Source organism: Lacerta agilis, chromosome 10, assembly GCF_009819535.1.
Source record: "Lacerta agilis isolate rLacAgi1 chromosome 10, rLacAgi1.pri, whole genome shotgun sequence".
In the NCBI taxonomy this organism is placed as follows: domain Eukaryota; kingdom Metazoa; phylum Chordata; class Lepidosauria; order Squamata; family Lacertidae; genus Lacerta; species Lacerta agilis.
The window spans coordinates 6917558-6930702 of record NC_046321.1 but is presented as its reverse complement, the minus strand read 5'-3'; the positions used below and the strand labels follow the sequence as shown (position 1 = coordinate 6930702).

The 13145-nt window shown below is 46.2% G+C and overlaps 1 protein-coding gene across 1 annotated transcript in view; it reads left to right on the top strand.

Moving 5' to 3' along the window:
• MKLN1 (muskelin 1) overlaps nt 1–12898 on the top strand; it is an 83059-nt gene extending 70161 nt beyond the window's left edge. Inside the window, 4 exon segments of the mRNA XM_033161591.1 lie at nt 688–827; nt 5367–5469; nt 8833–8887; nt 12488–12898. Of these exon segments, the coding sequence (XP_033017482.1) occupies nt 688–827; nt 5367–5469; nt 8833–8887; nt 12488–12609 (420 nt within the window). The 3' untranslated portion in view covers nt 12610–12898.
• Nucleotides 12899–13145: the final 247 nt, after the last annotated feature.

The following is a 13145-nucleotide window of genomic DNA, read 5'->3' as shown; positions in this document are numbered from 1 at the left end:
CATATGTGAGGATGAGCTGCGCCATGGACCAAAAGTGCCCCCCCTCCCTCCTCTTGCAAAGCAAGTCCTGCCTATCGACGCCTGGCTTGTCCCTGGGAAGCCAAGCCAAATATAAAGGCCACCAGGGGGCTGAGGCTTGAGTTCAAGCCCTATGCCAACTTTTTGATACATGTGTGCTTCCTAGAGGACAGATGAGTGCGTTATGTGACTGGGTTCCCAGAATCAAGCAGCCGGTTTCATATCCGATTCATTGGCATAATGATTTTCAGCATATGTATTGGGTATACAGTCATATCTCTCTTCATTGAGCTCATTGCAGTTTATCTCTTTCTTACTGCCCATCTTGCTGGATAGTTTCTCATTTGACCAGTGGTGGTTTGCCAGAAATAGTTGAACAGAGGGTGTGTGTCTGTGCGGCCTTTCTATACCGCTTTACCACAAAGTAGGTAATTCAGAGCAGTTGCGGCTTTATTTCTCTGTACCTTGAGGGCAACGCAAGAGGCATGTGGGATAAACCCAACAGCTTGGGCACGCATCAACCCCCATCCCCTTCCCTCAAGCAGCTGCTCAGGTGGAGCTCCTGGGGGGGGGGGGGGAGCACATCAAAGGTTGGGCTGGCTCATCCAGCACTCTTGATTGAACCATGCTGCTGTTTATGACTTGACATCTCAATTCTTGTCTTTCAAGGTCCATTATTTGTTTGGAGGGAATCCAGGCAAATCCTGTTCTCCAAAGATGCGGCTGGATGATTTCTGGTCCCTGAAGCTTTGCCGGCCTTCGAAAGAATACCTTCTACGCCACTGCAAATACCTAATTAGGAAACACAGGTACAGGCTTGCAAGAGACTGCAGAAGCGAGTCCCTTGGCATTAAGCAAGAGTGTGTGGGAGTATGCCAGAAACCCTATGTGATTATTTTTCTTAAATGCTCAGCCTTGTTGCTTTAATAGGGCTCAAGGTTCTTTCCTATTGTCATCAAAATGTGTGTAGTATAATAATAATAATAATAATAATAATAATAATAATAATAATAATAATAATAATAATAATAATATATTTATACCCCGCCCATCTGGCTGGGTTTCCCCAGCCACTCTGGGCGGCTTCCAACAGAATATTAAAATACAATAATCTATTAAACATTAAAAGCTCCCCTAAACAGGGCTGCTTTCAGATGTCTTCTAAAATTCTGGTAGTTGTTTTTCTCTTTGACATCTGGTGGGAGGGTGTTCCACAGGGTGGGTGCCACTACCGAGAAGGCCCTCTGCCTGGTTCCCTGTAACTTGGCTTCTTGCAGCGAGGGAACCACCAGAAGGCCCTCGGCACTGAACCTCAGTATTTCCCCCCTCTTTAAAAAAGCACATACACCTTTTTAAAAAAAGGTTCCCATAATAATAAAATCATACAATTGTAGAGTTGGAAGAAACTGTCTCTAAGCATCACCTAGTCCAACCCCCTGCAATGCAGGAATCTCAGCTAAAGCATCCATGACAGATGGCCATCCAACCTCTTGGGTGTAATCCTTTGAAACCACAATTTAGAGCAGGGGTCAGCAACCTTTTTCAGCCATGGGCCGGTCCACCATCCCTCAGACCATGTGGTGGGCCAGACTATATTTTGAAGAAAAAAATGAATGAATTACAAATACACATTCTACTCATGTAAAAACATGCTGATTCCCGGGCCGTCCGCGGGCTGGATTGAGAAGGTGATTGGGCTGCATCTGTCCCACGGGCCTTAGGTTGCCTACCCCTGATTTAGAGGCCTGAAGGCACATGGTTGGCAGGTATAGAACTGGTTCTGTGGAACTCAGCGCTCCCTGTGTCTCAGCTCCCCTTTGCAGCAAAGGCACCACCATTCCTCCACGACCCCATGGGAGGCTGTCCCCTATAAATAAATGGTTACCAGCCATGATAGGTGAGTGACAGCTGCCCCCCCCCCCACTGCAGTCCTGGAAGAAGGAAAACTCAAGCGCTGCTGTTTTGTTTTAGTGTCGCTTCAGTGGGCTAGGGATGCATGACACAGCCATGCAGCTCAATTTCCTCCCGGGCATCAAGAACAATAATGCAGCTAGGTGCTACCTGGGAGTAAAATATTTGCATTTGTGGCGCACATGAGCTTCAAGGTATGGGTTGTTTACACCTGCAGCTGGAAGCGAGCGTAGCAGATGGGAAATGAATCTCAAGAGGCAGGCTACTTGGGATGCACTGCTTTCCCAACATACACGAGGAACGACAACAACGGAACATGGCCGCAGTCGATGAGACGTGCCTGAGCACTGAAATTTCACCAGACTGCTCAGATACATTTGTTGTCTGACAAGGGGGAAGAATCAGCCACAGAACATTGAGGAATGAATGTTGCTGCCACGAAAAGAGTGACACCTGGATGGTGACACTCCCCCCCTTTAAGGATTAGGCGAAGGGAAACATGGCTACTTCTTTGACTCTTCTGCCCCCTCCCCCTCCCCCTCCCCCCCCCCTGTGTCTTTTAGATTATAAGCCTGAGGGGCTGGGAGTAGAGCTGTAAAATTTCTGGGTGGAAACGAATTTTTTTGGGAAAATTGAAAAAAAAATGCTACATTAGCACTTCTTTTTTCTTTTCCAGATTGAAAGTCAATTCTGTTACTTTAGAAACATAAAATATAACTATGGACAATTTTAATGGGCATAAAATTATCACAACTAGCATATTAAAAATATAGTGTATCCAAACAATTATTACAAACAGAATTTACTTTTAAAATAATATTTATTTGTATTTGTAACAAATGGAGCAACAATCTCCTGAACTGTTTACTAGTTTATGTGGAACAAAAACAAACTCCACAAAACAATTTTTAAAAATCCAGAAGTAACAATTATTCATATTTCCTCTCCACAGTATTAAAAAAAACCATTCTCATAAAAAGAACTGAAGAAGGAAGTGGGACTAAATTTCAATAAATGGGCATGAAATTTAATCAGAATCATTTTCTGAACTGTAATGATCAGTATCAGTTTCAGTCTCTGCTTCTGCATCTACTCTCTTGTGTCTGTCATTATCACAGTTATGATGGACTTCTAAAAACTGAATGTTTGCTCGGATTGAAACATTTTTTTTCACTTTTTCCACGGATAAAAACAAAAAAGGCTTCAGGAAAAAAACGTTTTTTTCCTGGGTTTTTTCCAGGCCTTCACATCTCTAGCTGGGACTGACTTGGACGTTAAATATCTGTAAAGCTCTTGGGGAGCTTTTTTTGGCTGAAGAGCAGGATAAAAATGCTAAAAACAGATAAGATCACAGCTGCAATGCGTGTGTGCAGTGAGGAGCTGGAGGCATCGCTGCTGAAGGCCTTTCTGGTCCAGAATCCAGTTCTCATAGTGGCCAACCAGATACCTGTGGGAAGTCTGGAAGCAGGACCTGAGTGCAATAGCACTCTTCCCTCCTTGCGATTCCCATCCTCTGGTATTATTCAGAGGCATACTGCCTCCGAGAGTGGAGGGAGAACATGGCTATCCTGCCTAGCAACCGTTTGTTTATAGGGTGCCGTCTCCCATGGAAATCCAGCATAGCTCATTGAAATGATCTCTCCAATCCACCCACCCTCTTCTTGGCTAGTAGGGAGAGGGATCCTTTCTCTCCCATAAATCCTTTCTCTTTCTCACTGTTGTGCCCCGTCATTTGCAAAGCTAGACTTTCCCATGATCTTTACTCACACACGTCACGTGTCGCAAGCCTGAATTCAGATGTGGGGAGCCTGTAGCTGCCATTGTAGAATTAAACCTGGCAGGACGTGGTCATTTGAGGCTGCTGCTCTTTCCTGGGGAGGACTACGAGTTGTTGACATGTATAGCCTCTCTTCTGAGCTTGTTAGACTTTGAGGTGGCCCCTCGCCACATGGAAGCTCATATTTTAAAGCAGTGTTTCTGGAACTTGGGTCCCCAGATCTGGTTGGACTACAACTCCCATCACCCCAAGCACTGGTCCTGTTAGCTAGGAATGATGGGGGTTTGTAGTCCAGCAGCAGCTGAGGACCTAGTTTTAAAGCATGGTTTTTGTGCTGATCACAAAACCATGCAGCCTGCGTCCCTCCCAGATGTTTCTGGACTCCCATCTCCCATCATCCTTGAACTTTAGCCATGTTGGAGTTGAGTCCAGTAACATCCAGAGGACTGCAGGTTCCACATTCCTGACCAAGGCCGACCTTGCATGCTGGGTTGCTAAGATTAAAATGGGTGGGGGATGCTTGTCTTCCTGGGCTCCTTGCAGGGTGGGCGGGATATAAATTGAAACAATTTTGTTCAGTAATTCATTATTTACCAAGTAATAATCGTGGAGAGCTTGTCTTGTGCGTTTTGGGGTTTCTGTGTCTTTCTGAAGACAGCATTTCTCAATGAGTGGTTTCCTGTGACATCATAGAGTTGGAAGGGACCCCAGGGGTCATCTAGACCAACCCCCTGCAATGCAGGAATCTCAGCTAAAGCATCCCTGACAGGTGACCATCCAACCTCTGCTTAAAAACCTCCAAGGAAGGAGAGCCCATAACCTCCGGAGGGAGACTATTCCACTCTCAAACAGCTCTTATTGTCGGAAAGTTTTGCCACACGTTTAGTCAGAATCTCCTTTCTTTTGTCGCTTGAAGCCATGGGTTCAAATCCTACCTTCCAGAGCAGGAGAAAACGAGCTTGCTCCATCTTCCATGCGACAGCCCTTAAGATATTTGAAAGATGGCTATTGTATCTTGTGCAGAGTTGGAAGGGACCCTGAGGACCATCTGGTCCACCCCCCTGCAATGCAGGAATATGCAGCTGCCCCATGTGGGGATCAAACCTGCAACCCTGGTATTATCTAACCAATTGAGCTGACTTAAGGATGAGGCTTGGCCCTGCCTTACCATTCCTGTAGCTAAATTTCCACAAGGACAGATGGCCCTTGAAAATAATTCCATTTCAGAGGCTGACACTGACATCTCTGGCTATATTTCCTTCCTTTTCGGGTGCATTGATGAAAGTTTTGTTTGCAACCTCAGTAGTTTGAAAGCACTATGGAGTGGGCGGTGGGGAGGGGGGGCACCTTGTTTTGAACTGGATTGTCCCTACTGTTTCATATTGCTTCAGTCAAGCCAAAATCCAGGTAAATCCCCCCTGATCTAGCCTTCTCCCAAACACCTTTAAACTTGAGCCCCTGTTTCGCACGGAGGCCTGAGCCTGAGCTCATGCTATCATCAGGCAGTCTTTGCAGAAATGACCCAGGGTAGCTTTGCATCACTTAAGGTAGGTAATAGGCTATTTCTTTTTAGCAGCCGAGCTTTTCAAAAGAACGATCTCTTAAGCCGCCTCCAGCAATCTGTGAACTATAAACCCTTGCCTCGCATGTCTCTCCCCAGGTTTGAAGAGAAGGCCCAGACAGACCCTCTAAGTGCCCTGAAATACCTGCAGAACGACTTGTTCGTCACCGTAGACCACTCGGACCCAGAGGAGACGAAAGAGGTAAGGGGTGTTGGTGGGGATTGGCTAGCTTTCTTCCCTCTTCCCGTTGACGTGGAAAGGTTCATATTGCGGCGTTCCCAGAGCCATCTGGCTGCCTCCACGAATTTGTGCTTGCAGATGCAAAAACAGTTCAGGGCCAAAGCCCCTGGTCCCCTGGCTAGCGTGGTGGATGAGTGTCACAGTTCCATCTCCTGAGAAGCTAAATCTGCTCTGCATTTGGATGGATTGATATATCAAGGCTTCCTTTTGAAGTAGCTTGTCCTAGATCTCTTGCCCTTACGTTTTTTTATTTTTGCCATCTTCAGCTCCTGACTGCGGTAAGGCCTCTTTGTTAATCTGCAATGCGTCGCGTACATTGAAAACACACTATATATTTTTAAATTGCTGGTTTCTATAGCCTTCTTAATCAGTGGTGCACCGTAGCCTTAGAGCCCAATCCTTGCCGACAGCTGCATTTGCAGTTACTCCCGCCGGTTTGCCCCGCATGTTCTCCCTTTTCCTCTCCTGCTTGCTGTCCGAGCTTCCTTGTTCCTTTGTTGCGAGTGGCTCTTCATAACTTATGGAGCAGCTTTCTATTCACAGTTCCATTCCTCCTCACCACGAGCCAACAACCCCCATTTTACAGGTAGGAAAGAGGAGCTTGGATCTGTGATATCTCCCAAGATTTAAGTCCCAGCTTCTTGGAACATGCTGGGGCCTCATGCTTTTCTAGCAACCTTGTTGGATAAATGCCACAGCCTTGACATTAAAAGTCTATGGGATATGTAGTCTTCCGGAGAGGCAACTTCCTGTAAAAGGAGAAGGAATCACCCTGTTATCTGAACTGGATGCATGGGGTACGTCAATGCTACACTTCCAGGGCAGCCTAGAGGTTTATGGGAGTTGTAGTCCTAAACATCTAGAGGTCACCGATGATGCTGTAGGGAAGTGCTTCCCGAACTTGGGTCTCCAGCTGTTTTTGGACTACAACACCTATCAGCGCTAGCTAGCAGTACCATAGGTCAGGGATGATGGAAATTGTAGTCCAAAAACAGCTGGGGACCCAAGTTTGGGAAACCCCACTCTAGGGCAGTTGGAACTCTCAGGCCCACTTCATATCAAGCAGAATCAAGGGATGACACTTTCCTTGGAATGTACCATTTCAGGCTGCAGGGGTGTGTGTGTGTGGTGTGTTAGTGTGTTCCAGTGCTTTATGGAGAAAGAAAATGCTGGAGAGAGAGGTTCAGCCTAGCCTTCTCCCTGCAACACTAGTCTTCTACATGCAGGCGATTAAAAAACAAAACATGGGCAGAAGTTGGACCTGTGGTCCTCCCACTTTCATCCCAGAGTGGTATATTTTAGTGCCGGTGTGGGGAACTCCAAATGTTGCCAAACTCCCAGCCTTGCTGTTCTTGACCATTGGCCAAGCTGGCTGGAGTTTTAGCGCAACACTGCCTGGAGGGCCGCAGGTTTCAGGGAAAGCTTTATGGTGCAATTCTGAGTGAGCGTATTAACCAGGGGCCAGAGAGAAGCCTTTGACACTCACTTACGTTTCTCCTGGGAGGCCCGTCTCGCAAATTGCAAGCGATAACTGCAGAAAAGGTAGAATTACATATCAGAGAGAGAGAGAGAGAGAGAGAGAGAGAGAGAGCCTGACGTTAATAAATGGAAACTAGTTCAGCAGCTTGAGGCCACGCAGCCAAATGAAACAAACGCCGTGTTCTGGACAGAACAGTTTTTGGCCAGGCATCGGATTAGTCTAATACAGTGTAAATGAAAGATCCCAGAAGGAGAAGGCAAATTTGTTTTTGTTTTTAAATGAGTGTTAAAATGCAATTCTGAAACAGGTCACATTGAGTTCCATGGGGTATACTCACCAGTAGAACTGCAGTCCACAGTTATAGCTTACTTTCCCGGAGAGAACTTGCAGATGCTCCTGTAGCCCCTGACGGTTGATGGTTTTGAATCCTCTGTTCCTGGCGGTATTTAAACCCCTTTGCTGACTTTAAAGAGGCAGAGCTTTTCAGAAGCAACTACGATCTCACCTGGGGGTGTCTTGAAGTGTCTTCAGTGGGGACTGAAGCAAAGGTCCTCCTAATCCAGTGTCCTGTTCCCTTGGTGTCCTATGAAATGCCCCCTGGGTGCTGTCGAGCAGAATATGGGCCAACAACATTTGGTATTCAGATGCTCCACACCAAGCTATTGATAAGGACTGTGCAGTTGTCCCGCCGTGTGTGTGTGTGTACACGTGCACACACACACACAATTTTCAAAAAGCTGGCTGTCAGCGATGCCCCTCTTGGTACCATGTACATCTGAAGGCAGCTGGTCAGGGAGCATCCCTCTGCCATGTGGTCTAGCTTTTAACAAGCGCAATTCAAAGTGTCGGTGCTGAACTTTAAATCCCTAAATTGCACCAGCTCAATATACCTGAAAAAGCATCTCCACCCTCATTGTTCAGCCCGGACGCTGACGTCCAGTTCCAAGGGCCTTCTGGCGGTTCCCTCATTGTGAGAATTTAGGTTACAGGGAACCAGGCAGAGGGCCTTCTCAGTAGTGGTGCCCACCCTGTGGAATGCCCTCCCATCAGATGTCAAGCAGATAAACAACTATATGACTCTTAAAAGACATCTGAAGGTAGCCCTGTATCAGGAGATTTTTAATGGTTGATCTTTTATTGTGTTTTTCATATTTTGTTGGGAGTCACCCAGTGTGGCTGGGGCAACCCAGTCAGATGGGCGGGGTACAAATAATAAAATTATTACTGTATTTAACACAACACCTTTTTTGGGAGGGGGCACCAGGTTGGGAAGGGCTGATTTCAATTGGCTTCCTCCACCACCCAGGGAAGTCTGCCATCTGCATAAAACTCAGCAAGAGGGCAAGCCATTTCAGGGCTTGCATTAAGGATGCATAAATCTGTCGTCCTAGCTTTTGCCTGACAAGAGCACGGGTCTTTCTTTCCGTCGTCATAGCTGAGAGAGTCCTCATGCTGCCACTGCCCATATATCTCCATTCCGACGAGAATCGGGCTTCATATTTTAGTCTGGCTTGCTTGCAATGAGCAGCGGTTTTTCTTGAAGGCTCGGCCGCGTTTGTGAAATGCCAAAGATGACAGCGCAATAAATTGATGCGGTCGGAAAGACCTGGTTTTAAAAGCAGAATTCCTTAGCAATAGAACATTAATCCTCCGTTTGGCGGCATCAGATGTGTCAAGAAACAACCCCCCCCCCACCAAAAAGAAGAAAAGAAAAAAAAACCACCCCAACCTTCAACCAAAGTGATTTCATTGTTGTTGATCAAGAAGCCTTTATGCCCCTCATGGGAACATGTTGAACCCTTAAAAATAAAATTAAATAACATCTTGTTTGTTTTCCTCTCCAGTTCCAGTTACTTGCTTCAGCCCTCTTCAAGTCCGGCTCCGACCTGAGCGCTCTGGGTGAGTATGCTTCAGACTAGCAGGAATTGGTGCAGTTTCAAAAGCCTCTGTCCTAAATCCCCAGAAACGCCATGGGGATCCGTTTCAGGCTGTCAGCACTCCAGACATGGGACGGTGGTGTTAGCCACACAGGCGTGGAGGGATCGGTCAAAACAAATTAACTTGTGCCATGTCATCCTGGCAGCCCCAGCAAGCCTTGCTTCACGGAGGCAGGGCAGAGACTGATCCTCCGCTTGCTGTGGCAGACTGTGTTACTCAAGTGCGTGAACTCAGGCTGTTCTTCCCAGCCGTGGGCACGTTTCTCTCCTTGGGCAGCGTGTCAAGGAAAACAGCAAAGTTTTCAAACTTCTCAGAACCAGAAAGTCCGGAGTTGAGCTCCCAAAACTAAAATAATCCTCTGTTCGCATTCCCTCTGCCACGACCCCCTGAAGTGACCACTTTTTATAACAGCAACTTGAGTGATAGCTGGGCCTCTTGCTGGGGGGGTGGGGGGTGGGAGAGGTGAGACCCCTGCTGTAAAAGCAGGGTTTGGGCTGCGCAAGCCACATCTTCCTCCCCTCCCATGAATTGCTAATCTGCAAGGTAGAAGGCAAGACGACCATCAGAATCAAAGGCTTGTTGGCAATGCTTGGTTTACGTATAAGCTAAACAAGCTATAGTTTATGGCCCCACTCTCTTGGGGCCCCCCCCAAAAAACCAAAACCCCCCCCAAAAACCTGGATGTACATTTCCAAAATACAAGATAAAAAAAACAAATAAAATAAAACCTACATACAGCAACAGTGTTTTGTGTTGTGTAGGCTCCTATTTTGTTATGTGCAAATGGCTTTAAAAAAATATATATTCATTTTTCCAAAAAGAAGTACAAACATAATACAACAAATACAAATACAAAAGCAAACAAATAACAAAAAAAATTCTTATATATTCCTAACATATTTCCCCTCACATCTTAATGGTGACTTCCCTCGATCTCCTTCTTCTGGATTTCATTGTCAATCTTCATTGGCAATTTCTCTCTCTCTCTCTCACGCACACACACACACACACACACACACATTTGTTAGGTGCAAATGGCTTTAGATACCTATTAGGTCCATAAATTGCCATATAGCAAACATTCATGGCTTTAGATACCTATTAGGTCCATAAATTGCCATATAGCAAACATTCAACACAAAAAACAGTGACAGTTTGTTGTTGACAAAGGACAGCTGGACATTTAAAGGGCCCCATTACCTTCAGTAGCTTAAGGCCTCATCAAACCTAAATCCGACCCTGCTTGTTGGCATCAAACCTTGAAATGGAATGTGAAGACTAGAGTCAGCCTTCGAAGCTCAATCCCTGTTGGGGTCCTCATTCCATCAGGCTCTGTTTAAAGTGCCGTGGGAACCGCTTTCCCATAGGTTCACCCCACTGTTCCGTTGCCTATTGTGTTACAAACGCCTGCAAACTGCTTAGGTGGAGCACAAAGCCCTCACCTCTGGTTCTGGCTGGGTTACATTTGGCCTGGCTCCTGGCGGCTGCAGGGCAATTGCGTTCCACCGAAGCATTTGTGGGATGAACCAGCAGGATGAACTTGTAGCTCTTACATTCTGGTGCAACTCAGCCTTCCCCCATCCTGGCCTCTCCTCTGGATATTTAAGGCTGCAGGTTCCCCTTCAGCCCCGGCTGGCATGGCAAACCGTTTTGCAGTCCAAAAAAACAATAATCAAGATCCGGGAAGCCTGGTTTAACATTTCAAGGGCATCTCACAGATTCGAAGGATAGGTTTGTTTACAGCATTTGGTCCCTTGTGTGATGTACACAATGTGCAATGGCACGTTGTGGGCCTGTCATCCAGCTGTTCCATCTTAATTAACATTCCACTCCCCTATCCCTCTATTTTTTTTTGGGGGGGGGTAAAGTGGAAGTTTAGTCCTCTTTAGATAAACGCTTGAAGAAGGCTCCTAAGCATTTATTTGGACCCAGTCGCTTGTAAGCTTTTGTTTACCCTGGTTGCATAGTTCTGGTGCTCATTCCTCTGGCTACAAACTATGCAGCCTTTTGCTAACTCAGCAGCAGATAAAAAATAAGTTATGATTGTGTATAAAACCCATAATTTGTTGGACTGCACAGGATATCTGCCTTAGAAGCCATAATATAATTCCTTCATATTGTATCCAAGAAAAAAATAGCCATATATCTTAAAAAACCTAGAAGCATTCACCCTTCTTTGGCTCTGAGGAGCCCAAGTTGCATATACGAGGCTGAATCTTCTCTCTTTCAAAAATGATTTTTTTATTTCAAGTAGCAAAACATACTCATGCAAGGGAAACAGAGCTTAGTAGTTGTATGGGAGAGACAGAAATAGCACTTGGTGGTTGTAGTTTTTGATGCTGCAAGAAAGACAGTCAAATGAAAGTGTCTCTCCGTAAGGTTCCATGAGTTGATGTAGGGCGAAAACCATGTTTGATTGTGTTAACAAAGTCAATAAAAGGATACCGTGTTGTATAAAAGGTTTGAGTCTTCCTGCCGCCCCCATCAACGTTCCTTTCGTTAAATAATGCTTAATCTGTCCATAAGGACCATGTCCCATACTTGCAAAATCCAAGCTTCAGAAAGATACGTGTTTTAAATCAGGGGTAGGCAACCTAAAGCCCGGGGGCCAGATGTGGCCCAATCGCCTTCTAAATCCGGCCCGCGGACCGTCTGAGAAACAGTGTATTTTTACATGAGTAGAATGTGTCCTTTTATTTAAAATGCATCTCTGGGTTATTTGTGGGGCATGGGAATTGGTTCATATATATATTTTTTCAAAATATAGTCCGGCCCCCCACATGGTCTGAGGGATGGTGGACCAGCCCACGGCTGAAAAAGGTTTCTGACCCCTGGTTTAAAGTTTTCCCATTTTTTGCTGCAGTTAATAAAAGAGGATGAAGTCTTTATTGGTTCTGTTCTGTTCTTAATCAGAGATAGCAGGACTAATTTTGACTCCGGTTGTAGTAATTGTTCCATCGTTTGAATGGGGCTGTATTTTCCATCTTTGCAGTTACCGGGGGGTGGGGGGGTAGGCTAGGGCAGGTGCAAGTGTCCCAAGACCACCAGTGGGCTGCATGGCTGAAGAAGGGCCAAAAACCTTATACGCAGAAGATCTCGGGTGAGGCTGGGATCAGCCCTTGCCTGAAACGCTGGAGAGCCACTGCCAGTCACTGGGGACTCAGGGTGGGGAACATCTGAGCAAACACGGCCCTCCAATCCTGCCCATTTGACACACACACCCCTGTCATTTTCAGGGTGTCATGCCAACTACATGGTTTAAAGGAAAAGCAGAGAGGGTGTTTGTTTGTTTGAAGGCATGCTCCCCCTCTTATCAGCTGATGGGTGATAGGAAGTGTTTGAATGCAAGGATGTTTAGCAAGAGCTGTTTGAATGCCCTTTGCAGTCCCAGCAGTTGGGATTTCAAAGCGGATCATCACCTAATGTCATGTGATTGGCAGGTGGGCAGCCCTCCCACCTTTGGTCCTCCAGGAGCGTGGGAGATAAACATCTAGAATACACACACACACACACACACCGGGCCATGTTTTCAACGATTCTTCTCTTCTTCCTCATCTCCAGGGTTTTCTGACGTCGACCACATCTACGCCCAACGGACTCAGCTCTTTGATACCTTAGTGAACTTCTTTCCGGACAACATGACGCCGCCCAAGGGCAACCTGGTAGACCTCATCACCCTGTGACAGGGGCACTGGCTGGACACGTGGAAGGAGGAGGGGAGGGCGGCAAGGCGGGGGCTGGGAGAAGGACATTTTTTTGCTTTTCAGTATTTTTAATTTGTGTGTGTGTGTGTGTGTGCCTGCCTTGATTGACTGAGCGACTGGCGGACTGCACTATAATAAGAGTAAGGTGGTTTCAGAGCAGGGCGGGGAGGTGGCTTCACGGATAAATACCAAATGGGCTAATAAAAGGCAACTGACATACTTCTGATGGAAATTCATACATAGATATATTTTCTGACCTTGGCTTTTTTTTAAAAAAGTGAATGAACGCTGACGAGAAGAAAGCAAATCACATGGTCATCTGAGTTATGTATACTTACCAGTACCCCTTCCCTCCCACCACCTGTTGTGTGTGTGTGTGCAAAATGAAGTCTTGGATAATTTTTTTGGGGGGCGGGGGAGGTCGTTTGGGTTTTATTTGGGGGCATCGTTGTAATTTTGTCCCAACGTTTGTCTTGGCTGAGTTTAGCGTTACTTCTCGGCGTTTGTGAACACCG